Raw genomic sequence first — 24,001 nt, forward strand, 5'->3', positions numbered from 1 at the left:
AAAGTAAACGCATCCTTACTATACTAAAACCATTTTCGAATATTTCTCATTTCTACCAATGTTGTGTCCCTCCTGCACTTTACTAGATTTTTTGAGATTTTAGTCTAAGTTCTCTCGTTATGTGAAGAAAAGATGTTGCACTTCTTATCAGATGTTGACGAGCTAGCAATCTAAACTCAAAACATAAAAAGATAAATATGTTAGGAGGTTATATGATAGAGAACTATTTACAACTTCTTCACGTAATTCTCACACAATTTCTAACTCTACAATCATAATACTAGTTTTTATTCATAAAAAATTTCAACCAATTTTTATCTAATCGTACTAATAAGAAGATAATAAAATTATAAAAATCGTGTCACGTGATGTTATTTGACTATTTGAGTATTTAATTGAAAAAGGCGCGCAAATCTTGAGATGAATCGGTTTTCTTTGTCCGTTCTCACACCTCTTCCTCATCCGTCTCAATCAAGCAATCCAGGTCAAACCTCCGAGGTTTCGCAGAATTCCGCCATGGAAGAGCTGGATTTCAATGTAGAAGAAGCCACCATCAAATCAATCCAACAAGCATTCGCAGAGGGCAAGCTCACCGCCAGAAACCTAGTGGATTTCTACCTGCACCAGATCGAGCACCTCAATCCCCTGCTCCGCGCCGTGATCGAGGTGAACCCCGACGCGCAGCTACTGGCGGACGAATCGGACAAGGCGAGGAGCAGAAACGCTGATTTGGGGGAGCTGCACGGCATTCCGGTGCTCCTCAAGGACACGATCGGCACGCGCGACAGGCTCAGCACCACCGCCGGCTCCTACGCGCTGCTCGGATCCAAGGTGCGACGCGACGCCGCCGTGGTGGAGCGCCTGAGGAGGAGCGGCGCCGTGATTTTGGGGAAGGCGAGCTTGAGTGAGTGGTATAGGTTCCGGTCTCTAAGTGGAGTCCCCGATGGCTGGTGCGCTCGATCCGGACAAGGAGTGGTTCGTGCCACTCTCTTTGTAATTTGTATAATTGTGTGCAAATTTAGGTAATTATACATGTTGGTGAGTATGTGTGTGTGATTATTATGTGCATAGATAGAAGCATATGTGCTGTTTGGGTATGTTGACATAATGGTGCTAAAGATCTTAGGTTTGAATCCACTATTACGTAGTTTTTAAATGATTTGTTTCTCTTGCAAGAAAGAAGAAGTATATGTGGTAGAGATGTTTGGTTTATTGAATCTACTTTGTTGATTAGGACAACCTTGTAAATGAACAAGGTAATCTGTGACCAGCCACCTAATTAATTTTCGGTTTTCATGAAGGATAAAAGTTAAAAGTTTGTATATTTTTTGACAAAAAAATAGTATTGATTAAAAACCAAAATTTGGGTATACTAACGTGTATTCATAGGCAATTAACCTTTACATAAGTGTGCAGTGTGTGTGTATACATGTTGGTGAGTGTGTGTGAGATGGTGTGCATATATGCTAGAGATGTTTGGTTTGATGGAATCTTTGGTGTTGATTATGACAACCTTGTAAATGAAGTAGGTACTTGGACAGAGACATGATTGGTTTGGACAAGTAGAGTTGAATTTAAGAGAGATTTGGTGTATGTTGTTGCTATAGTGTTTTTGTGAATGTTGTAGAATCCGTATGTATCATCTGGGACGCCGTGTGGATCGAGCAGTGGATCCGCAATATCAGTGGCTGCAAACATGGTGTGTGTCTCCCTCGGGACCGAGACGCACAGCTCCATCATCTGCCCCTCCGATCACAACTCCGTCGTGGGGATAAAGCCCACCGTTGGCCTCACCAGCCGAGCAGGGGTCATACCAATGACCCCCCGCTGGGACACAATCGGGTAACTGCACATTCTTGAATCTATTAATCTGACGTGCAATGTTTCAAGAGCTTATAAGATGTAATGTTTCAAGAGTTTCTAAATCTACAAAATCATTGAGACAAAATTTGTAATGAAGACTTTGTGTGAATGATTTGCAGGCCGATATGCAGGACTGTATCGGATGCAGTTCATGTGCTGGATGTGATAGCTGGCTTCGACCCGAGTGATGAAGCAACGAGGGAGGCGGCCAAGTACATCCCCGAAGGCGGCTACAAACAGTTTCTCAACGAAGATGGTCTCAAGGGGAAGAGGCTCGGCGTAGTTAGGCATCCGTTCATGGAGATAATGCAGGGGACTGCTGAATCTGCAGCGTTCGAGCTTCACTTAGATACAATGAGGTAAATTTTCATTTGAGATACAAGAAAGTAGCAAGTGAAGCTTATGAGAGTTTGTTTGATGATGATCCAAGGCATAGAGGAGCACGAGTGATGGACAACTTGAAGATAGATGAAATAGAGACGATTCTTGATCCGAATCAGAGTGGTGAGATCATAATCATGGCGGCCGACTTCAAGGCGCACATAAACGTTTACCTAAACGAAGAAGTGGATGATTCTCCTGTGCATTCTTTAGCCGATATCATCGCCTTCAATGAAGATAATGCCGAGTTGGTACGCAATTTGCAGTTATTTGCCTATAAATACACGAATTTTAGAGGTTTTTTAGAATTGCATACCATCTTTTTTATAATCGAAATGCTCAACTCAACCTTTCAATTTTTCTAATTTTGTACACGATTTTAAATTTCTCTAAAATTTCAACATGGTTAAATTGGCGATGAGAAAAAAATGATACTGTAACTTTGGAACAGAAAACGTCGGTCGTCGTTTATAACTAAATATGAGATTCAAATCCATAAACCAGTCGATTGATGCAAATTCAGGCAAATTGAAGGGAATTGACGATGAATTCAAGAAAGGATTCACGATCACATTGAGTGGCAAAATTCAAAAGCATTGTCGATGACACCTGAAGTTGTTTCTTGGATTTGAAACTCATATTTATGGTCTGTTGCAATACTGTGTCATTTTTTCCATCATCGATAGAGCCACGTTGGACTGCCAACTCAGCTTCGATTTTGGAAAAATTTAAAATCGTGTGCAAAATGAGAAAAATTAAAAGGTGGAATATTTCTATTTAAAAAAAAATCGTGTGCAGTTTCAAAATACCAGTAAATTTCGTGTATGTAACTCATATCCCTTTTCAAATCCCATTACATTGATCTAAAAATCTTGTAATCTATAGAGCTAGGTGTGAAGTTTTGAATTGCAGAATATCATGTATCATTGTCTGAATTTGGGTTTTTCATTTGTATCCTAAATCTTGAAACCAAAAACTATTTTTTCTCAACATTAGGAAATGCTGAAGGAGCACGATCAGAACACCTTCATAGAAGCCGAGAAGACGAACGGGCTGGGCGAGCGCGAGGAGGCTATACTGGAGAATCTGGCGAAGCTCTCGATAAACGGATTCGAGAAAGTGATGAAGGAACACAAATTAGACGCGATGGTGACACCGGGGTCTCGTGCTAGCCCTGTCTACGCGATTGGAGGGTATCCGGCAATCACTGTTCCGGCTGGCTACGAGACAGACGGGATGCCGTTCGGGATATGCTTCGGAGGATTGAGAGGCAGCGAGCCTAAGCTTATTCAGATTTCTTATGCATTCGAGCAAGTTACGAAGGTTCGGAAACCTCCTTCTCTCGCGCTTTGAATGTTGGAAGTTTTCACTTGTTTTTAGTTGTTTTGAACTCAAATTTTGCTACTCTTGCATTAGTGTTGCTACTAGGAACTTTGCTACATTGATTTTAGCTTTGTTTATGTTGATCTTGTTTTTACATACTTTCCAGACTTATGTTTAAAATGGCTCAAGCTTGTTTAATACTCTCTCCTCCACAAAAAAATATGGCACTTTTGGTGAGCACAATGTTTTAATAAAATGGATCATGATTTTGATGTAATGGAGAAAGAGCCCACTAATATTTAAAATGAATGGTTGAAATTGAACTAAATATAATTTTTTTGTAAAATAAGATGTATTTATAAGAATAAAAAAAGTGAAATCATATCTTAAAATGAAAAATGTCATAATTTCTTGTGAACGCCTAAAATGACAAAAGTGTCATATTTTTTTACTCTTTTGATTCTTTTGATTCTTTTGATGGGGCTTTAATTCAAACACCTCATTTGATTCCTTCCAAATTAATGGGGCTTTTTAATCCAAACTACTTTAACCACAAAAACGAATAAAAATATCCAGTTCCACTTTCCCAAATTCAATTATTGGTGGACTATATATATACTAACTCAATTAATTCCAATTCGCTACGTTCTTTTCTTAACATAAAACAAAGCAACAAAGAAAAGAGTGGAAAAAAAATGATACTAATTCTTGGTGTTTCAATCTTACTATTAATCTCAGACACTCAAACAACATGCCATTGCCATCCAATATTCCCCATCAAAGAAGCCACAATCCAACAACTGCAATCTGCCTTCCACCACAACAACCTCACATCGAAGCAGCTCGTCCAATTCTACCTCTCAGAAATCGCGAGGCTCAATCCGCTGCTGAAAGGCGTCGTAGAAGTGAATCCGGATGCAATTTCTCTAGCAGAGAGAGCTGATGAGGAGAGAGAAAGGAAGAGGCGGCGTGGTGAAGAGAGAGAAGGCTCGCTGCCTCCGTTGCACGGCATCCCAGTCTTGCTCAAAGATAACATTGCCACCAAAGATAAGCTCAACACCACCGCCGGATCCTACGCGCTACTGCGCTCCGTCGTTCGCCGCGACGCCGGCGTCGTGGCGAAGCTGCGGAAGGCGGGGGCGATCGTGTTGGGGAAGGCTAGCTTGAGTGAGTGGGCCAATTTTCGATCCTTGGTTGCTCCCAATGGTTGGAGTGGAAGAGGGGGCCAAGGAAAGGTAATTTTTTATATATTGTTTCATAATTCTTTATTTTTCGGGGTTTTGACAAAAAAATCATGAACTGATTTGATATTGCATTTTTAATTTTAATTTTTTAAGTGTGATGAATTAAATCTCCCCTTTTCACTTCTTACAATTTTGTCCCCTCAATTTTTTTTGGGTCACCAAAGTGCTGAGTTGAAGCTTAGATGGATTAATAAAAAACGATTCTCACAATGTTATTTTTGTGAGGTCTAAACGATGCTGTTTCATACAATTTTAAATATATATATACTTTTTTTCAAATTATAAAGGAATAATTTCCAATATTCAACAATTTTACAAGGTGAACTAATCCGCATAAGCTCTAACTTAGCAATTTGATGACCAAAAATAAGTAAAAGAATGAAATTGCAAAAATTAAAAAATGATAATTTAATTCGCCAAATTTAAAAATTTGAATTAAAATTACAATTTCAAAATAATTTATGATTTTATTCGTCAAACCCTAATTTTTCTCGTAGATATGGTTAAGGATGAGTTGAATTATGGTTTATGATTGTCTTGATTGCTTAATCCATACGGCATGAGTTAAGATCCTTTATTCCAATGTTTATTACTCCATTGGTCGTTCAGATAGTCCACATTATTTTTAGTAATTACGAAAATACAATTAATGCTTTTTGAAAATGTAATTTATATGTAATTATTCAACTTTGTCTTTATTTATTGCTTCACATATCATCTTGACAAATACATAAGATTATGTTTTGTTAGTTCTGGGCAAAGTAATATGATCGTAGCTAATTGAAGTGACAAATTAACATTATCGTAATTAGTTGAAGTAACATATACATCCTACTACGCTGTTTAGTACATCGATCACTAAGGTGATTGGTACGATAGAATGGAGGTGGGAATGGAATGGTGATTCCTACCTTCATTTCATTCCTTTGCTTGGTATGTTCTTTTTGAAGGAATCCCCATTCCATTTGGAATCATCATTCCTACATCTATGGGAATGGTCATTCCTTCCATCTAACATGGTATTAGCCATTTCATTACATTCTTATAAGTTTTAACATGTATATTTGTATAAAACATGCATTATTATTATTATTATTATTATTATTCAAAATATAAAAAATATTTTTTCAATTAAAAATACATATTTTTTAAAATAAAATATTATCAACTTTAAATAAGCAATAGTCTAATATATATATTACATCCACAAAATTACCATTTTAATTTAAATTTTTGCAAATGTTCTTCATGAAATACATCAATAAACTATTATCTACTCAATTATATTTATAATTTTTATACTTTTAAAGTGATGTAGAAGGCAATTTAATATAATAAAATAAAATAATTTCATTCAATTCCTAAACTTTATTCCTAGCTACCAATTATATATATAAATTAATTTTTTATCATAGAAATTAAATTAAACAAAGAATGACAATTTCATTCATTTGGTATTCCTTGTGCATACCAAGCATATGAATCACCTAAGATTTGTCATTCATTTCCCACATTCATTCCATTCTATTCCACCCTTATTCCATTCCATCATACCAATCACCTCCTAAAGTTATGTACACATAGGCCATCTTAACACTAATTCATGAGCTATTGTCTATTGACAACCGTGTAAAAATATAAAATAATTGAAAATTTGTATATTCAAGGACATAGCATTTATTTCTATACAAAACTAAAATTTGATGAAAGTTCGTCTATTCAACCGATGTGCAGAACCCGTACGTTCTATCAGCCGATCCTTGTGGCTCAAGCAGCGGCTCAGCGATATCCGTGGCCGCAAACATGGCGGCCGTTTCGCTAGGAACCGAGACCGATGGTTCGATCCTATGCCCATCTAGCTCCAACGCCGTAGTCGGCATCAAGCCGACTGTTGGCCTCACCAGTCGAGCTGGAGTGGTTCCGCTTAGTCCTAGACAGGACTCAGTCGGGTGCGTATATATGTCCCAACATCACAACCAACAAAAACTCTGTTTTTTGCTCTGTATTTTGATATATGTCTATGGCTTTGGACAAAACTAGTCCAATGTGTAGGACTGTATCGGATGCGGTCTATGTTCTTGATGTGATCGTGGGCCCGGACCCCGGAGGTGATGTAGCCACCGCGAGGGCATCAAAATACATCCCTCGTGGTGGCTACGCACAGTTTCTGAAGCCGGACGGCCTCAGGGGGAAGAGGCTCGGGATAGTGAGGGATCCATTGCTCACCTTTGGTGACGAGGTTGTCGCCCGAACATTTGAGCGCCATCTTGCTACCTTAAGGTAACTGTCTGTTGAAGCCACTCTTTCTGTCCCACATCGACTTGGTAAAATTCCTGATTTCAATGTATAAGGTACATTCTCCCTTTGTAAGGCCTTTTAAGGGGAAGATAAGTCCGATTCTGATTGTAACGGAAAAACAGCAGACGATTTGAAATACCTCGACTAATTTTTAAGAATAGGTTTTGAAAATGCTGCATCAATTTGATTGTTGAATGCAGGAAGAAAGGAGCAGTGTTGGTAGACAATTTGGACAATGCCAACATCACCAAAGTCTTTTCTGATGAAAATGGTGAACTGATAGCTTTGTTAGCAGAATTCAAGATAGCTTTGAATTATTACTTGGGTGAATTAGTGACTTCCCCAGTTCGATCCTTGTTGGATGTAATCAGATTCAATGAGAAGAACTCTGATTTGGTAAGAAAAGATTTGTGTCAAGTTATATTTTTTTAAGGTTTAATTGGCTATAAATTCATAAAATTAGTAGTAAATTTTGATTTTTTTTATCATATCCTATAAAGTTGGTGAATAAATATATGAACTCTGATGATGTCCAAAATTTCCACAAAATTAAGATTCTGGCAAAATCGAAACTGGCGTGACATTGTAATTTTTAGAAACCTAGCCCAACGTCTAAACATTCCAATTTCACACCAGTTTCGATGTGACCGGAATCTTTAATTTTGGGGAAATTTCTAAAATCATTAAAGTTCTTGTACTCACCAAAAATTGAAATTTAGTTTATGAATTTACAGATAATTAACCATTTTTGTAATTAGTATCGATGGATTGCTCGATATAACTTATGTTGCAGGAAATGATAAAAGAATATGGACAAGAACTTTTCTTGGCAGCTGAAGCAGCAAATGGGGTAGAAAAGGAAGTTGTGAGGAATCTGAGCCGGCTGTCGGAATTCGGGTTCGTGAAGACGATGAAGGAGAAGAAGCTTGATGCATTGATTGGTGGAGGGGACATTTCTGTGGTTCTTGCAATAGGTGGATTTCCTGGGATTAGTGTTCCTGCTGCTTATGATAGCAAAGGAGTGCCTGTTGGGATAGTTTTTGGTGGGCTCAAGGGATCTGAGCCTACTTTGATTGAGATTGCTTATGGATTTGAGCAAGCAACTAAGATTCGAAAGCCTCCCACATTTCTACCTTGAGCTAGATTCTGTTGTTTAGATAAACTGCATGCATTGGGACAATCTTGAACGTTTCGAAAGATGTGGGCTTCTTGATTAATTATGTGCAGGAGTTGGTAATAAAAAGTCTTTTTTGTTTGATAAATTTTGAGACAGTTAACACTAATAGATCATTTTAGGTCAGAATCTCTTAGACGAGTTGTGATTTGAATTCAAATATTATATATGTAATTGAATGTGTGTGATTCCAAATAAAATTACTCTAAAACTAATAAAATATGTCAACGTTTGGTTTGATGGATAAGATAGATAAAATTAACAGAATTTTAGAATGACTAATAAATCACCCCAATTTTTGAATGATAAATGGATAATTAGAATATGGATATCCGTCACGAATTAAATCATACTAATATCAAACATTTGATTAAGTTGAATTATTTTATGAATCATGTTTTTATAATCCAACAAGACACATTTCATATAATGATCGGAACACTTAAATCCCTAATAATCAACAACTTAATTTCCAAATTATGACATATATTCAAATTCAAATTCTTACCAAATTTATAAAAATCTCCGAGTTGTCAATGCACTCAATCCTGCCTGGGAGTCATAAATGCTAAAATGCATAATCCTAGGAAACCAGATCCAATTCTCTCCCAATATCATTAATTTTATTTATTAATGTCGATAAACTACAAAATTCCCAATAATCAAGTCTTCCAAAAAAACCCACAAATTAAACCCCAATCCCTCGTTCACTATAAATTGCAAACCTTCTCTCAATAAATAATCACTGCAAATAAAAAAGTAAAAAAAAAAACCCACCAAATGGAGAAAACAATTATTTTCGCCTGCATTCTCCTCCTCTCAACATGCACCACACCCGCATTTTCAAAGTACTACCGCGAGAGCGAGGCGTACAAGCCGGTCAAGCTGAAGAAGACACAGCTCCGTTTCTTCATCCACGACATCCTAAGCGGATCGAAGCCCTCGGCGGTTCGCATCGCCGCCCCGAACACGACCGCGTACGACACGGGCAATCCGACGCCGTTCGGGACCGTCTACGCCATCGACGACGTGCTGACGGAGGGGCCGGAGGCGACGTCGGCGGTGGTCGGAAATGCTCAGGGAATGTATCTTTCGTCGAGCCAGGGCAAGAATCTGACGCTGGTAATGTACGTGGATCTCGGCTTCACGGCGGGGAGGTTCAAGGGGAGCTCGCTGAGCGTGTTCTCGAGGAATCCGGTGACGGAGAGCCACCGTGAGATGGCGGTGGTCGGAGGCAGGGGGCGGTTCAGGCGGGCGCAGGGGACGGTGTTTGTGAAGACTCATTTCTTGAATTACACTAATGGGGATGCTGTGCTTCAGTATGATGTCGAGGTTGTTCATCCTTGAAGAGCTAGCTAGGGTTAGGGTTTCTGATTTGGTATTTGTTTTTTTTTTTGGTTGGGGTTTGATTTGAAGGTTTCGAGTTTTTGTGACTTGTTTGTGGTGAATTGGATTTGATATTGGTGTATGGAAAATCAAGTTGCAAAGTTTGTTTTTCTATGATTTTTAATTCATAGTCTCTCACGAAAAAAAAAAAAAAAAAAGTAAATATCATCAAAACCCCTGAACTATACTCGTTTTTATCAAAAATACCCTAAAAATTTAGAAATGTTCTATAAACCCTCAAACAATTATAGGTTTTTATCAAATATAACTGCATCTATTTTTCGGTCACCAGAAACGTGATGTGGCTCGCAGAATGCTACAGTATAATTTATATTTTATTTTTTTAATGACATGACAAAAACTACGTCGTTTCGTACCATATTATTTAAAAAAAATTAATCCACACTGTGGCATTCGGTGAGCCACATCACGTTTTTGGTGACCAAAAAATAGATTTGAGATATATTTGATAAAAATTTGATAGTTTGAGGGTTTAGAGAACATTTCAAAACTTTCAAGGTATTTTTGATATAGTAGATATAGTTCAGGAGTTTTGATGATATTGCCCAAAAAAAATGAATTTATTAATATACTAAAAAACAAGCATACCTAGAAACGAACCCGACTTTCAAAATTAAAGGAATTGAAATCCTAAAAAAATAAACTAAATATCATAAGGATTAAAACTGAATATTAGAAGGGTTGAACTAAAATCCTAAAAAAAAAGAAAATAAATAAGGGATGTAACATATATATGCCAAGAAGGGGTAATTTTCTTCTATTTACCCCTAATTATTATTGCACGGAAAATTAATAAGGTAGAAGATTTTTTTATAAATAGAAAGGAAAGATGAGAAGTTACATTTTGAGATGTCCCAAAAAGAAAGTTCACTTTTTTAATTAATATCATATAAACATATTATTTTATTAAACTAACCATATTTAATGTTTCACTTAAATGTTAAAATGATGCGTGAAAATAATAAATAAGGGTATAAAAAATAAAAAACATAAAAATTAATAATTTTTAAAAGAAAATTAATTGTATTTTCTTAATATGTGTGAAAAATGAAAAGAGACTAAAATGATAGGATGGAGAGAGAGTGTCGTTTTACTTGAACTCTGAAATGAGAGACACTTATTTAGGAATAAAATTCATTTCATGGGACGGAGGGAATACTTAAAAAATAAAAACAATGAAGGGAGTATTTATGAGATCTCATCTTAAAGTTGTTAATTATAACCTTTTCCATTATCTTCTATATATGGTAATTGACTTTATAATTAGAAGGGGAGTTGATGGACAATATATAAAAGTTTCATGTTGTCAGCATGTACATTGTCATAGAGTTTCTTGAAGAATTATTCCTCGATAATCAACCCTTAAAATATAGAATTATATATACACTAAGTCGCATCAATTAGTTAGTCTCTTATCTCCTAATATATATCCTCCCTAAATTTCATTGAGAAACAGAGCTACAAAAATGTCAACTCTAAATCTCCTTTCAATTTTGATCATTCTTGTTTCAGCCACTAATGCCCAAACAAATGATCAAAATTCATGGGCGAAGAGAGACAAGAGAGGAAATGAGGTAACAACCACTCTTCAATTCTATTTCCACGACAAATCGGGCGGCCCGAACCCGACATCGGTGAGGATTGCTCAAGCAGCCCAAACCAACAACTCGTCAACTTTCTTCGGCGCCTTGGTGATGATCGACGATGCATTGACTATCGGACCCGATCCGTTGTCAAAGAATGTGGGCCGGGCCAGGGGCTTGTACGGGTCGGCCGGGCTGACAGAATTTAGCTTGATCATGGCCGTTAGCTACGTGTTTACCGACGGAATCTATGATGGTAGCTCGTTTAGCCTTCTTAGTATCAACGAGGAGACGAAATCGCCTCGGGAGATGGCCGTCGTGGGTGGAACCGGGCTTTTCCGGCTGGCCCGTGGCTATGTGATCGCACGAACCTATGCGGCCAATTCTACCGAGGGTGCTATCGTTGGCTACAATGTTACTCTTTACACGAAAACAATGTATCAATGATCGATGCGACATACGAAATATATAAAAATATAGTAGTTTATAAGTTAAGGGGATGATAACAACTCATAAGATTCTATTCCCCATTTATTCTCATTGAATGTTTGTTCAAAATTGTAAACTTGCATATTTGTATTAATTTTGTTCCTGCCATCTCCATTTCTACTCCAATTAAAATGTATAGTACTATATGTCTATATGATAATCAAACGACATTGTTAATACGTAATTCGATCATATATACAATTTAATTTTAAAAAGATGTGTTATTTACTTGTAAATCTATATAATATATAAAAGAGGAGTTTTTCCCTCCATTTTTTTCCTCTCTTTTTTTTCTCTCTCTTCTTACACCAATTTTTTTCACTATTTTTGTTTTTATTCTTTTATATTTAACTATTTTCTAAATGTCATCAAATTTGATTCATGAAAAAATAATCAATATATATCTTGAATTTAATATAGTATAAAAAATCATCAAAAATGAATTAAAAATGAATAAGTTATGAAAATTTTAAAATATTTTAGTTTCTGTCTCTTTATCAAAAATTTATAACTTTTTATTTATATTTGTGTATGAAAATATTTATTATGATGAATAATACTATATAATAATATGCATAATGCAAATTTTCATTATCGAATCAATTTTAAATTTATTTAATAACTATAATTATCAATATATTTTGTATAAATTGAAATTTTATATTTTTAAATTCAAGATTTTATTGAGTCATTGATGTGAATTATTATATTTTATTTATAAAACATATTTTGTATTTATTTATATTTTATTTATAATTATATAGATTTATAAAACATATTTTGTATTTATTTATATTTTAATTTTTTATGTATATTTATTTATTTAAACTTTTCGTTTAATTTCGATGTCTGTCGTGCATCGCACGAATGAGCGTATACTAGTATTAAAATAAAGATGACTGAATAAATCAAGTAATTAAAAAGTAAGGAGGCAAGGCAACATGGCAACATGTATCTCGATTACCTTCGATCAGACCCAGGATTTGCGTTCCTATATTCATATATAATTGCATTACCTAATTTGAAAGCATTAGTTTTTCACCAGTTGCACTTCTCAATTAACATATCACATAAGGAGGCATTTACTTTGATTATATATATGATTGAGTATTTTTATCCTCAAAATTAGAATTTCCCCAATCTCACTTTTTTCATGGGATATAAATCAAACAAAATTAATGTAAATAATAAAAATAATGGAGGATCTTGGGAGATCCCAAAATTTCATTCTATCAAAATAAATAAGGGATTAGTCTTACTATTTTTATCTATCAAGGCTAATACTAAAAAATAAACGCCCCCTAATGGTTGGATTATTTAACTTGGCACAGTTAATTATATATAACAAACTCGATTTGTGATTCTAATAAAAGACTTTGCACTATGATTAACAGTACCACTAGGCCATAGTAAACACATGCAATAAAATATAACTTCTCCAAGTAAAGTCTCTCATATTCCTTAGAGGACTTTCCTAGCTCAATAATCTACTTATATAAAAAAAAAATACTCCAACTTGAAATTTTCAACTAATTAACATATTCCTCTTCTCCACATTATATAGTACTCCATATCATTTTGCTATATACATTTGATTGAGAAAAACAAAGAGCTAAGCTAACAATGCCAACTCTAAATCTCCTTTCAATTTTGATCTTTATTGTTTCATCCATTAATGCAGAAGTGGCTCATGCCCAACTCAATCATCAAAATTCATGGGCGAAGAGAGTAGAGAGAGGAAATGAGGTAACAACCACTCTCCAATTCTACTTCCACGACATACCTAGCGGGCCGAGCCCGACATCGATGAGAATAGCCGAAGCAGCCCAAACCAACAACTCGCCCACCTTTTTTGGAGCCCTGGTGATGATAGACGATCCGCTGACCGTTGGGCCCGACCCATCTTCGAGGATCGTGGGCCGGGCCCGGGGCCTATTCGGGTCGGCCGGGCTTAATGAGTTCAGCCTTATCATGGCCGTTAGCTATGTGTTTACCGATGGAATATACAATGGTAGCTCGTTTAGCCTTCTCAGTATCAACGAGGTGATGCGGCCGGCCCGAGAGATGGCCGTTGTCGGTGGGACCGGGCTTTTCCGGATGGCCCGTGGGTATGCGGTTGCGCGAACGCACTCGATCGATGCCACGGGTGTTGCTATTGCTGGATACAATGTTACTATTGTTACGTATGATTACTCAAAGCGCACACACGAATAATAGTTGCGGAATTTTATTTATTATTATTATTATTATTTTTTTTTTTGTGTCTGGAGTCTCTGGACAAAGAAAAAAGCTAATGAAATTTTTATTTGATGTTTTTGTTTATTAATCTTCCACTTTGAATATTCCAACAGTACCTTTATAAAATTTAATTTTTTTTCTTCTAGTAATAAATAATTTCTAGTCGTCCCACCGACGTTTTAAAATTTTGGAATTTCTCCCACTACAAAAAAAAGTTTCTAATAGTGATTTGAGATTTGATAACTTATATTCGTGTCAGTAAAATTTAGTGGCGTTTGACAGTGTAACTATTAGTGATTAGTTATATCATCAAATGTCACTAATTTTTGTGACATACATATCACTAGTGATTTTTTTTTTTTTTTTTTGGTAGTGTCTATAGTGTGTATTAATGTAGATCTTTTGAGTTTTGAGTAACAAAAGTGTATAATAATATGTAGTATGCATAATTGATTGCAAATACGGAGAATTAAATTTGTGTTTAAATTCACTCCATTTTATATTAAGTGTTTGGTTCAACAATGAAAACAAGTTATTAGCAAGGGATTCATTTTCTTTTATTTCTCCTCTATTTTGAAGGGTAACAAATTGAGTTACCCTCAAATAAGAGTAATGATTAACTCTATTTTGACGGGTTCTTTTCCATGACCTATAGGCTTGCATATAGCAAAAAGCCAATGTTTCAAAAGCGGCAATATGTAAATAATTTATAGTATTTCCTTCATCCTTCAAATAACTTTTTAGTAGGGAGATGTGTTACTTGTGTGCGTGTGTTCGCCTAGCGTAGCGGTAAGAGGTTAATGTCTTGGGTTCGAGTCCTTCATCGCGCGGTCTTTAAACTTTCTTTATTTACTTATGTAATTTATAAAAAAAATGTATTATTTACTTTAAAATATAATACTAGCATTTATAATTTGTTAAGATGACTGAATAAAAAAATAAAGAATAATTTATTTTTTTAATCACATTTTTTTTAATTTATTCTCATTTTGTCTTTAATGGGACACCAAGCTGTGCGAACTCTTGTTTGTGAACAGTGAGATCTAGGGTTCAAACTCCACAGTTTTCCCTCCCCAAGTAATAAAAAAAAATTAATAAATCAAGTAAAAAGTAGAATAGTAAAAAAAACAAGATAAGTATATTGTACCATTATACGTGTACGATACTAATTAATTATGTACTGCATGTATTTAATAATATGTTGAGGCCAGTTGTCCAGTATATTCAATTATCATCTTGGCAACATGTTCGATTATCTTCTATCAGATCCACGATTTGCGTTCCTAATATTCATATATAATTGCATTAACTAATTAATTCAAAAAAAATTGCATTATCTAATTAGAAAGCATTAGTTTTTCACCAATTGTAATTCTCAATTCTTATATCCCATAACTGTTGGATTATTTAATTTGGCACAGTTAATTATATACTATAACTAACTCGAGTTGTGATTCAAATTCACGACTTTCAGCTATGAATTAAGAGTACCACTAGGCCATATATGTAGATACATGCAATAAATCATTAATTCTAACCACCAAAAGAATTCGATTAAAATATCTCTTATATTCCTTCGACGACTTTTCCTAGCTAGCTCAATAATCGACTTATAAAAAGAAAAATACTCCAACTTGAAAATTTCAACTAATTAACATATCTCGTCTCCATATTATAGATTCCATATCATTTTGCTATATACATTTGATGGAGAAAAACAAAGAGCTAACAATGCCAACTCTAAATCTCCTTTCAATTTTAATCTTTATTGTTTCATCCATTAATGCAGGAGCGGATCATGCCCAACTCAATCATCAAAATTCATGGGCGAAGAGAGTGGAGAGAGGAAATGAGGTAACAACCACTCTCCAATTCTACTTCCACAACATACCTAACGGGCCGGGCCCAACATCGGTGAGGATAGCCGAAGCAGCCCAAACCAACAGCTCGCGCACTTTTTTCGGAGCTCTGATGATGATTGACGATCCGCTGACCGTGGGGCCCGACCCATCTTCAAGGATTGTGGGTCGGGCCCGGGGCCTAATGGGGTCGGCCGGGCTTAACAAGTTCACCCTTATCATGGCCGTTAGCTACGTGTTTACCGACGGAATATACAATGGTAGCTCGTTCAGCCTTCTTAGTATCAACGAGGTGTTGCGGCCGGCTCAAGAGATGGCCGTCGTCGGTGGGACCGGGCTTTTCCGGCTGGCCCGTGGGCATGTGGTTGCGCGAACGCACTCGATCGATGCCATGAGTGTAGCTATTGTTGAATACAATGTTACAATTGCTACGTATGATTATTCGAAGCACCCACACGAGTGATGGTTATAGAATATTTCCATTTGATGTTTCTGTTTATTAATTTTCCACTTTGAATAATCATATAGTATCATTAGGAATTTAAATTTCTTTGTTTTCTTAGAAGACATTTACTTTGGAGGATATTGATAGATAAAAATAGTAAAGATAATCTCTTATTTTATTTAGATGAATTGAAATTTAATTTAAGATATTCTAAGGTTCTGGATTATTTCTATCATTTAAGCTTAGCTTTGCTTGATTCTTATTCTATTAAAATATTGAAATTGGAGAAATCCTATTATTCAAAATAAAAATATTTAATCATGCATTTTATCAATCATGTAAAGAAACTGCTGGTAATTAATACTCCCTCCGTCCACGAAATAAGTACTCATATTTCCATTTTCGTCCGTCCACGAAATGAGTACCCATTTCCCTTTTTGGCAAGTGTACCCCACACAACACTTTAATTAATACACTCAAAAAGGTGGGACCTCTATTCTATTCACACTACACTCAATACATTTCTTAAAACCCGTGCCGTCCACAAATGGGTACTCATTTCGTGGACGGAGGGAGTAGTAATTTCTAGCATTCCTTCCGTAGTTTTAAAATTTTAGAATTTCTCTAAAGAGCTACGAGCTTATGTGTATTAAAATATCTTTTGAGTAACAAAAGTGTGTAACAAATTAATTAACAATATGTATTATGCTTAATTGATTGCAAATATTATATTTGTATATAAACTCACTTAATTTTATACATTTAAGATCCTTTAAAACATGCTCACATTTCTGATCAATGTCAAAACTCCTTACGCTTTCAAATTCTTGCTTCTACTGGGTACACCTTTATTATAAACTAATTTATATTTTCTTGTATTTTTGTAGTGAGTATTCTTATGAGACCAATTAAATATTTCAAGCTTGAAAACCACCAATACTTTATAGATCAAGCCAGTCGCATCAAATTTTTCTAGCGGTAGAACGGTTAAGGCCTAAAATTAAAGGTTTTGGGTTCGAATCCATCATGACACGATTTTTATAATTTTTTATTTAATACTATTAATTTATCAAAAAAAAAAATCCTGTAATTAATATTGTTTATTATAGGTTATATATACTCGTCATAAAATGAAATACGTAAGATTTCATAATCCCAACCCAAGAGTAATTTATCTTTCATTTGTGGTTTACAGATTATTGCAAATGTACGTGCGTTTATTATGTGCGCATTGAAAGTAGCAATTACGGAAACAATAAAATAAAATAAAATAAAATTGTAATAACAATTTTAATGTACTCTTTTCGTCCACAAAAAAGATTTCATAATTTTTTTGTGCTCGTTCATAATTTTCATAATCTTTTTTCTCTTTGTCCATTGAAACATCTTCTTATAGGGAGTAGACACGAATTTTAGTAAAAGTTAATTGTGTATTTGATGATTGAGAATGAGTTTCATAATTGTAAGGGTAATAGTTAGTGAATTTTTCCAAGAGTAAACTAGTAAGATATTTTATGGATAGACAAAAAAGAAAAATAAAAAATATTTAGTAGACGAAAGAAGTATTTTATTAAAATTTGTATTGTACATAATGTGATAAATTTTTCGTGAACAAAGATAATATTAATTAAATACAAAATCTTTGGGCGTGATAGATGGAAAGACCAACCTCATAATTATAAGAGTACTTTTTTGTATCATATTAACCATCTACTCATCCCCTTGTTAGTATATATGTACTATACTTTTCTAACGTTTTTTTTAAGGGTGCGTCTACATTGATGAAAAAGGGTGAAATATATATATTTTCCTTTTTTTTTTTTACTTTTCTCACAAGTTTTTTTAATTAAAAAATTTTCCTCAGGCATAAAAGAAATTTTTTCGGACGGTCCCTTTTTCTACCTTTTCACTCTAATTCATGATAATATTATCACAAGTTATAGATGTGATAATATTTTTCCATGTATATTTTTATGATATTTCAAATTTTGAGGTATACACCCTCCGTCCCAATTCAATAGGTCATATTTCCTTATTTTGACGTCTCAATTCAATAGATCACTTCTTAAAATGAAAAATCATACAATACCAAACACCCTTACATAAATCATTATTTACCTCAAATGCCATTGTGGCCGACACAAAATTATATTTTCTTTCACTTAAATATTATCTTCATTTCTCTCTCTTACTCTTTTCACAAATTTACCCTAAAAAAGCCTACATTATCTCTTCTGTTTTATTAAAAACTATTCGTTTCTTAACATTCACATCTACCACAAAATGTCTCTCTCTCTCTCTCTCAAAATACAAAATATCTTTCAGAGTATAATTTCCGCATCTACCACAAAATGTCTCACTATACAAAATATCTCACCGTAGCTTCCCCCCTCCTTTTTGGAGATCATGTATACTAAAGATGAAAATATTGGAAAATATTTTCTCACGATTACCTAAACATAGTACTATCCAATATTAGAATAAAAATGAGTGAAAAGAAGTTGTTGAAGAAAATATTTTACTATATTCATAGAAAATTTTCTATCATAATAAACATGTAAAATATAGTGTGAAAATATATATTTTTTCTTCTTTTCCATAAAATGAAACGCAATCTAAAAGTTCTATGCTATTCAATTAAAAATTCCTCGCATATTAGCTGAGTCAACCAATTTTGCAAGAAAGAAAGTGGGAAACAGACCATTTTCCACCCTTAGAAAATAGACCAAAACACAAAAATTTCCATATTGTCTGCTTCTATATTTTTTTCCTCCCTCTGAAGATTCTCCAATATCCCAACCATCATAGTAGTTTAACTGCTCCATCAAATAAAACCACATTTCCATGTGGCCCAATATACTTATACAAATCTCACCACCCATCAAACACAAAAAAAAACTTTCCAAAAAATAAAAATGGCAACTCAAAATCTAATCCCACTTCTAATCATTCTCGTCTCTGCCATTTTGGCTTGTGTTGAAGCTCAAACAAGCGATCAACCCTCATGGGCCAAGCGCAACGAAACCGAAAAAGAAGTGATCACAACGCTCCAATTCTACTTCCACGACGTCGTTAGCGGGCCCAACCCGACTGCGATTAGGATCGCCCAAGCCGCCTCGACCAACGCCTCCTCCTACCTCTTCGGGGCGCTCTGGATGATCGATGACCCGTTGACCGTGGGGCCTGGCCCGTCTTCCAAGCTCATCGGGCGGGCTCGGGGCCTCTATGGGTCGGTCGGGCAGACCGACTGGGGGCTGATCATGGCCCTTAGCTATGTGTTCACCGATGGCATATACGATGGTAGCTCGTTTAGCCTTCTAGGTTTCAACCCGGTCACGAAGTCGGGCCGGGAGATGGCCGTGGTCGGAGGCACTGGGCTTTTCCGGCTGGCCCGGGGGTACGCCATCGCGAATACCTACCAGGCTAATGCTAACGGGGATGCTATTGTTGGATACAATGTTACTATTGTTACTTATGTTTAAGATTCGTTGATGACATGTTTTATTGTATTTGATTATCGTAAATCTGGTTGTGAATTCAAGAACATTAATTTTTGATTTTTTAGATCTGATTGTGAATTCAAGAACATTAATGAATTATGCAAAATCTCTTTCTCTTCTAATCAATCAAATCTCTCCATTAAAATTCTAATCTGATTGTGAATTCAAGAAAATGTTGCATGGAAAATGTCATAATTTGAACACTTGCATTTGGACACAGACTACATAATATCCAATTACCTACCATATTTCCTTAAAAAAAAATTCCATCAAATCATTCATTTATATATTCCACCCTTAGAAAATACACCAAAACACAAAAATTTCCATATTTGTCTGCTTCAATTTTCTTCTCCCTCTCCAATCCCATGTTCCCAACCATCATGGTAGTTTAACTGCTCCATCAAATAAAACGACATTTCCATGTGTGGCCCAATACTTATACAAATCTCACCACCCATCAAACACAAAAAGCATTAAAAAATAAATAAAAAAATGGCTCAAAATCTAATCCCACTTGGCCAATAGGAAAAAAAAATCATATTCTTATTACAAATTCTACAAATATCAATGAAAATTGAAACTCCAATAAAATAAAATGAGATATATCATTTTACCTAAGTTTCTCCCTCAAACATACTTATTAAATAAAATAGCACCATAAAAGATTGAACAGCTAAGACTGCGTATAACAGCGACCTTGGGCAGCATGGTCGACCGCACACATCATTAAAATGAATTAAACAAAAATAAAAAATGCTCTTGATTCATTTCAATGCAACCAACCACGGTCGGCTGGGAATGGAAATGAGACCGGGTGGTCTCTTTGCTTTTGTGGTGAAATTTTGATGATGTGGCATTATTTTATTGATTGGATATTTTTAATTTAGATATTAAGATTAAATTTTAATATTATATATATATATATATATATATATATATTAAAATTCATAATTTTTAATATCTCTATAAATAGACCTCATTTGTTATATTCATACTCACTAGCATTTTTTCACTTTTCGCAATGGATCCTAGAAATTTTTTTGAGGATCCTCAAAATTTCTCAAACTCCCAAGATTATTATCCTAATCTTGATAATATTGATAGCCAAGTTTTTGGATCTGGTTCAAACCCTCAATTTCCATATGATCTCACTCATGAAAATTCCACTCAAGAAAATGTCCACCCCACAAACACAAACACCTCCAGCGGTCCGAAAGGTTGGAATGATCAAGAAGATTTGGCGCTCATGTATGCTTGGTGTACTTGTAGCTCAGATTCAATTGTTGGCACTAATCAAAATAAGGCCAATTTGTGGACACGCATTCGGGCAATGTATGAAGAATCTCGAGTTGACAACTCGAGATTAATGGGAGAGAAAAGAACCATAGAGTCATTGAGAAATCGTTACAAGAGGTTGAATGCGAATGTAACCAAGTGGGTGGGTGCATATGTAGAAGCATATGCCAGAAAAAGTAGCGGCATGTCTGATGCAGATGTTGAGAAGAAAGCGCAAATTTTTTATGGAACAACTAAGTTTACGCACCATGAGGTTTTTGAAAAAGTCATGCGTCATCATCCGAATTGGGAGCTGAAGTTGGGCACTGAGCGTACGCGTGCCCGTGCAGTTGATGATGAAGATGATGTTGAAGAAGATCGTGGCAGTTCAAAAAAATCAAGAACCACCGAGGAAGATGAGAATCTAAACAACTCAACCTCTGAAACTCCTGTAAGTGAAACTTCAACAATCCGTCGTCCTGCTGGTAGAGATAAAGCAAAAGCAAAAAGAAAAGGAAAAGCAAAAATGTCACAACAATCGATTATTTCTGAGGATTTTACTGCAGAACTTCAAGCGCTGAGGATCGTACGTGAGAAGGAAACTGATGCAATTAACAGAATGGGAGAAATTAGGATGCAATCCACTTTGATGATGTCAAAATGGAATGTGCTTAACACATTGCTGGGTAAAAGCAACTTATCTCCTCAAGAAGAGTCTATGAAAAATCGACTTATGGCAGAATTATTTCCATAATTCTGTTTACATTTATGTTTATTTTAGTTTTCGTGAATTTGTTGTGTGATGTCATTCCATGTAATTTCATCTTCAGTACGTTAAATTTATGTAATTTCAGTTTCAGTTTATGTAATTTCATCTTCAGTACGTTAAATTTATGTATTTTGAATCTAAGTGATGTGATTTTAAGTTGTCACTGCAAATGCTTTATTGTCATTGGATGCCACTCGCTTATTTCCACTAGATATTAAACATTATTGACTGGCAAAAGTTTCAATTATTTCTGGCAAATGATAGTGGGATATGACATAAAGGTGTGTTCATTATTGTGGTTCACCTCCAGCTACTCCACGTGAATGCCATTGGATTCCACTGAAAAATTAATTGGTATTGGACAAATGATAGTGGGATATGACATAAAGGTGTGTTCATTATTGTGGTTCACCTCCAGCTACTCCACGTGAATGCCATTGGATTCCAATAACTACTCCACTAGCTACTCCACGTGAATGACTTGGATTACAATAACTACTCCACTAGCAATTTCTATATATCTGTAGTAACAAGTAATTGAACTCATCACAACCAAAGCTTTCCCACTACTCCACTAGCAATTTCTAACATGACATCAAATGAAAACTTTGATGATTACAGTCCTAGCTTTGATCCTTTCGATTACACCGAATTTGATGAAATGCATGAAAACCATGTATTACAAAATCGACGCATTGACTCCATGATCGATGACGTGGCTTTTCAGATTCCAACTCTATCTTTACAACCTACAAACAACACTGATAGAGCACCACGACGATTTATTGAACGTCGTCGTGAGCAAGGCCATGAAGGTGTGTTCGAGCAATACTTTTCAAATGATCCAATCTACACTCCTGAAGTTTTCCGAACAAGGTTTCGCATGCGAAAGCCATTATTCGAAAGAATAATGAACAAACTCGTTGCCACAGACAAATTTTTCCAACAAAAACGTGATGCGACTGGTCGTTTAGGTATGTCTTCAATTCAAAAGTGTACTGCAGCGATGAGAGTATTGGCATACGGAACAGGAGCAGACTTGCACGATGAATACATTAGGATGAGCGCACAAACTATAAGAAAATCAGTTGAAAAATTCGTGCAAGGTGTTGTTCACAACTTCGGTGGGGAGTACCTCAGAAGGCCAACCGAAGAAGATCTTGCTTATCTATTGTATGTTGGTGCTCAACGCGGTTTTCCTGGTATGCTTGGTAGTATTGATTGCATGCATTGGGAATGGAAAAATTGCCCTACTGCTTGGGCTGGCCAATATACAGGAAGAAGCGGTAAGACAACAATAATCTTGGAAGCAATCGCATCTCAAGATTTATGGATCTGGCACGCATTTTTTGGAACTCCAGGTTCGAGAAATGATATCAACGTGCTTCACCAATCGCCTGTTTTCTCAGATATATTGGAAGGTCGAGCACCAAAGGTTAGTTATGTGATAAATGGCCATGAAAAAGATATGGGATATTATCTCACTGGTGGTATATATCCTTCATGGGCAGCATTTGTCAAATCTGTTAATGGTCCACAAACTCGAAAACATCAACTGTTTGCTCAACATCAAGAGGCTGCTCGAAAAGATGTTGAGCGAGCATTTGGAGTTTTACAAGCTCGTTTCAATTTTATCAAACGCCCATGTCTCATGTGGGATCGTGATATGATGGGAAAAGTAATGCTTGCTTGCATCATTATGCACAATATGATAGTGGAAGACGAGCGGCATACTTACTTAAATTACTGTGATCCAACAGAATTTATGGAAGTTAGAAGGTTTAATAGCCAAAGTGGAGATGTTGAAGCTAATGATGATCCTAATTTTGAATTTTCCACGGAACGGATTGCAAGTCTTGAAAGCTATATGAGGAACAGGACACAACTTCATAACAGGGAAGCTCACAATGCTCTTAAAAATGACTTGATCGAGCATATTTGGCAAAAGTTTGGCGATGATAATTAAATGCTTAGTATGTACTCCCTCCGTCCGCCAAGATTATGTCACTTTCATGTACAATTTGTACATGAAAGTGACATAATCTTGGCGGACGGAGGGAGTATTGTTTTTTTCTATTTCGAGTTTGCATTGTTGTAATTTATATTTTTAGTTTGTTGTAATTTAAATTTTTATTAGTTTGTTTTTTTTT

At 35.5% G+C, this 24,001-nt stretch overlaps 9 protein-coding genes across 9 annotated transcripts; all 9 read left to right on the forward strand.

Moving 5' to 3' along the window:
- Window positions 1–389: 389 nt before the first annotated feature.
- LOC131005615 (probable amidase At4g34880) lies at window positions 390–3,725 on the forward strand. Its single transcript, XM_057932625.1, has 5 exons — window positions 390–975; window positions 1,628–1,842; window positions 1,983–2,222; window positions 2,294–2,495; window positions 3,241–3,725. Exons 1-5 carry the CDS (start codon window positions 421–423, stop codon window positions 3,595–3,597), a joined length of 1,569 nt encoding a protein of 522 aa, XP_057788608.1. The 5' UTR covers window positions 390–420; the 3' UTR covers window positions 3,598–3,725.
- A 369-nt stretch (window positions 3,726–4,094) lies between these two features.
- On the forward strand, window positions 4,095–8,371 carry LOC131005616 (probable amidase At4g34880). The gene is made up of 5 exons (XM_057932626.1): window positions 4,095–4,802; window positions 6,546–6,760; window positions 6,852–7,091; window positions 7,310–7,505; window positions 7,903–8,371. Exons 1-5 carry the CDS (start codon window positions 4,263–4,265, stop codon window positions 8,245–8,247), a joined length of 1,536 nt encoding a protein of 511 aa, XP_057788609.1. The 5' UTR covers window positions 4,095–4,262; the 3' UTR covers window positions 8,248–8,371.
- Window positions 8,372–8,895: 524 nt separating this feature from the next.
- Window positions 8,896–9,754, forward strand: LOC131005617 (dirigent protein 4-like). The gene has a single exon (XM_057932627.1). It carries the CDS (start codon window positions 9,064–9,066, stop codon window positions 9,628–9,630), a length of 567 nt encoding a protein of 188 aa, XP_057788610.1. The 5' UTR covers window positions 8,896–9,063; the 3' UTR covers window positions 9,631–9,754.
- A 1,348-nt stretch (window positions 9,755–11,102) lies between these two features.
- On the forward strand, window positions 11,103–11,876 carry LOC131005618 (dirigent protein 23-like). The gene has a single exon (XM_057932628.1). The coding sequence runs from the start codon at window positions 11,157–11,159 to the stop codon at window positions 11,718–11,720; it is 564 nt and encodes a 187-aa protein (XP_057788611.1). The 5' UTR covers window positions 11,103–11,156; the 3' UTR covers window positions 11,721–11,876.
- Window positions 11,877–13,353: 1,477 nt separating this feature from the next.
- On the forward strand, window positions 13,354–14,084 carry LOC131005619 (dirigent protein 23-like). The gene has a single exon (XM_057932629.1). The coding sequence runs from the start codon at window positions 13,386–13,388 to the stop codon at window positions 13,974–13,976; it is 591 nt and encodes a 196-aa protein (XP_057788612.1). The 5' UTR covers window positions 13,354–13,385; the 3' UTR covers window positions 13,977–14,084.
- A 1,556-nt stretch (window positions 14,085–15,640) lies between these two features.
- On the forward strand, window positions 15,641–16,435 carry LOC131005620 (dirigent protein 23-like). Its single transcript, XM_057932630.1, has one exon. The coding sequence runs from the start codon at window positions 15,708–15,710 to the stop codon at window positions 16,320–16,322; it is 615 nt and encodes a 204-aa protein (XP_057788613.1). The 5' UTR covers window positions 15,641–15,707; the 3' UTR covers window positions 16,323–16,435.
- A 2,591-nt stretch (window positions 16,436–19,026) lies between these two features.
- Window positions 19,027–19,868, forward strand: LOC131005621 (dirigent protein 23-like). Its single transcript, XM_057932631.1, has one exon. It carries the CDS (start codon window positions 19,220–19,222, stop codon window positions 19,784–19,786), a length of 567 nt encoding a protein of 188 aa, XP_057788614.1. The 5' UTR covers window positions 19,027–19,219; the 3' UTR covers window positions 19,787–19,868.
- Window positions 19,869–20,828: 960 nt separating this feature from the next.
- Window positions 20,829–21,836, forward strand: LOC131012390 (glutathione S-transferase T3-like). The gene has a single exon (XM_057940335.1). It carries the CDS (start codon window positions 20,829–20,831, stop codon window positions 21,834–21,836), a length of 1,008 nt encoding a protein of 335 aa, XP_057796318.1.
- Window positions 21,837–22,440: 604 nt separating this feature from the next.
- On the forward strand, window positions 22,441–23,817 carry LOC131012395 (uncharacterized). The gene has a single exon (XM_057940349.1). It carries the CDS (start codon window positions 22,441–22,443, stop codon window positions 23,815–23,817), a length of 1,377 nt encoding a protein of 458 aa, XP_057796332.1.
- Window positions 23,818–24,001: the final 184 nt, after the last annotated feature.

The sequence above is a fragment of the Salvia miltiorrhiza genome, chromosome 1 (genome assembly GCF_028751815.1).
Source record: "Salvia miltiorrhiza cultivar Shanhuang (shh) chromosome 1, IMPLAD_Smil_shh, whole genome shotgun sequence".
Classification (NCBI taxonomy): Eukaryota; Viridiplantae; Streptophyta; class Magnoliopsida; order Lamiales; family Lamiaceae; genus Salvia; species Salvia miltiorrhiza.

Bases quoted from the DNA above. Each gene is read 5' to 3' on its own strand.
- LOC131005615 (XM_057932625.1), top strand. From the start codon at position 421: ATGAATCGGTTTTCTTTGTCCGTTCTCACACCTCTTCCTCATCCGTCT. The intron at 2,223-2,293 runs GTAAATTTTCAT...TGATGATCCAAG, and splicing joins CTTCACTTAGATACAATGAG to GCATAGAGGAGCACGAGTGA. The intron at 2,496-3,240 runs GTACGCAATTTG...TCTCAACATTAG, and splicing joins ATGAAGATAATGCCGAGTTG to GAAATGCTGAAGGAGCACGA.
- LOC131005616 (XM_057932626.1), top strand. From the start codon at position 4,263: ATGATACTAATTCTTGGTGTTTCAATCTTACTATTAATCTCAGACACT. The intron at 6,761-6,851 runs GTGCGTATATAT...GGACAAAACTAG, and splicing joins CCTAGACAGGACTCAGTCGG to TCCAATGTGTAGGACTGTAT. The intron at 7,506-7,902 runs GTAAGAAAAGAT...CTTATGTTGCAG, and splicing joins ATGAGAAGAACTCTGATTTG to GAAATGATAAAAGAATATGG.
- LOC131005617 (XM_057932627.1), top strand. From the start codon at position 9,064: ATGGAGAAAACAATTATTTTCGCCTGCATTCTCCTCCTCTCAACATGC.
- LOC131005618 (XM_057932628.1), top strand. From the start codon at position 11,157: ATGTCAACTCTAAATCTCCTTTCAATTTTGATCATTCTTGTTTCAGCC.
- LOC131005619 (XM_057932629.1), top strand. From the start codon at position 13,386: ATGCCAACTCTAAATCTCCTTTCAATTTTGATCTTTATTGTTTCATCC.
- LOC131005620 (XM_057932630.1), top strand. From the start codon at position 15,708: ATGGAGAAAAACAAAGAGCTAACAATGCCAACTCTAAATCTCCTTTCA.
- LOC131005621 (XM_057932631.1), top strand. From the start codon at position 19,220: ATGGCAACTCAAAATCTAATCCCACTTCTAATCATTCTCGTCTCTGCC.
- LOC131012390 (XM_057940335.1), top strand. From the start codon at position 20,829: ATGGATCCTAGAAATTTTTTTGAGGATCCTCAAAATTTCTCAAACTCC.
- LOC131012395 (XM_057940349.1), top strand. From the start codon at position 22,441: ATGACATCAAATGAAAACTTTGATGATTACAGTCCTAGCTTTGATCCT.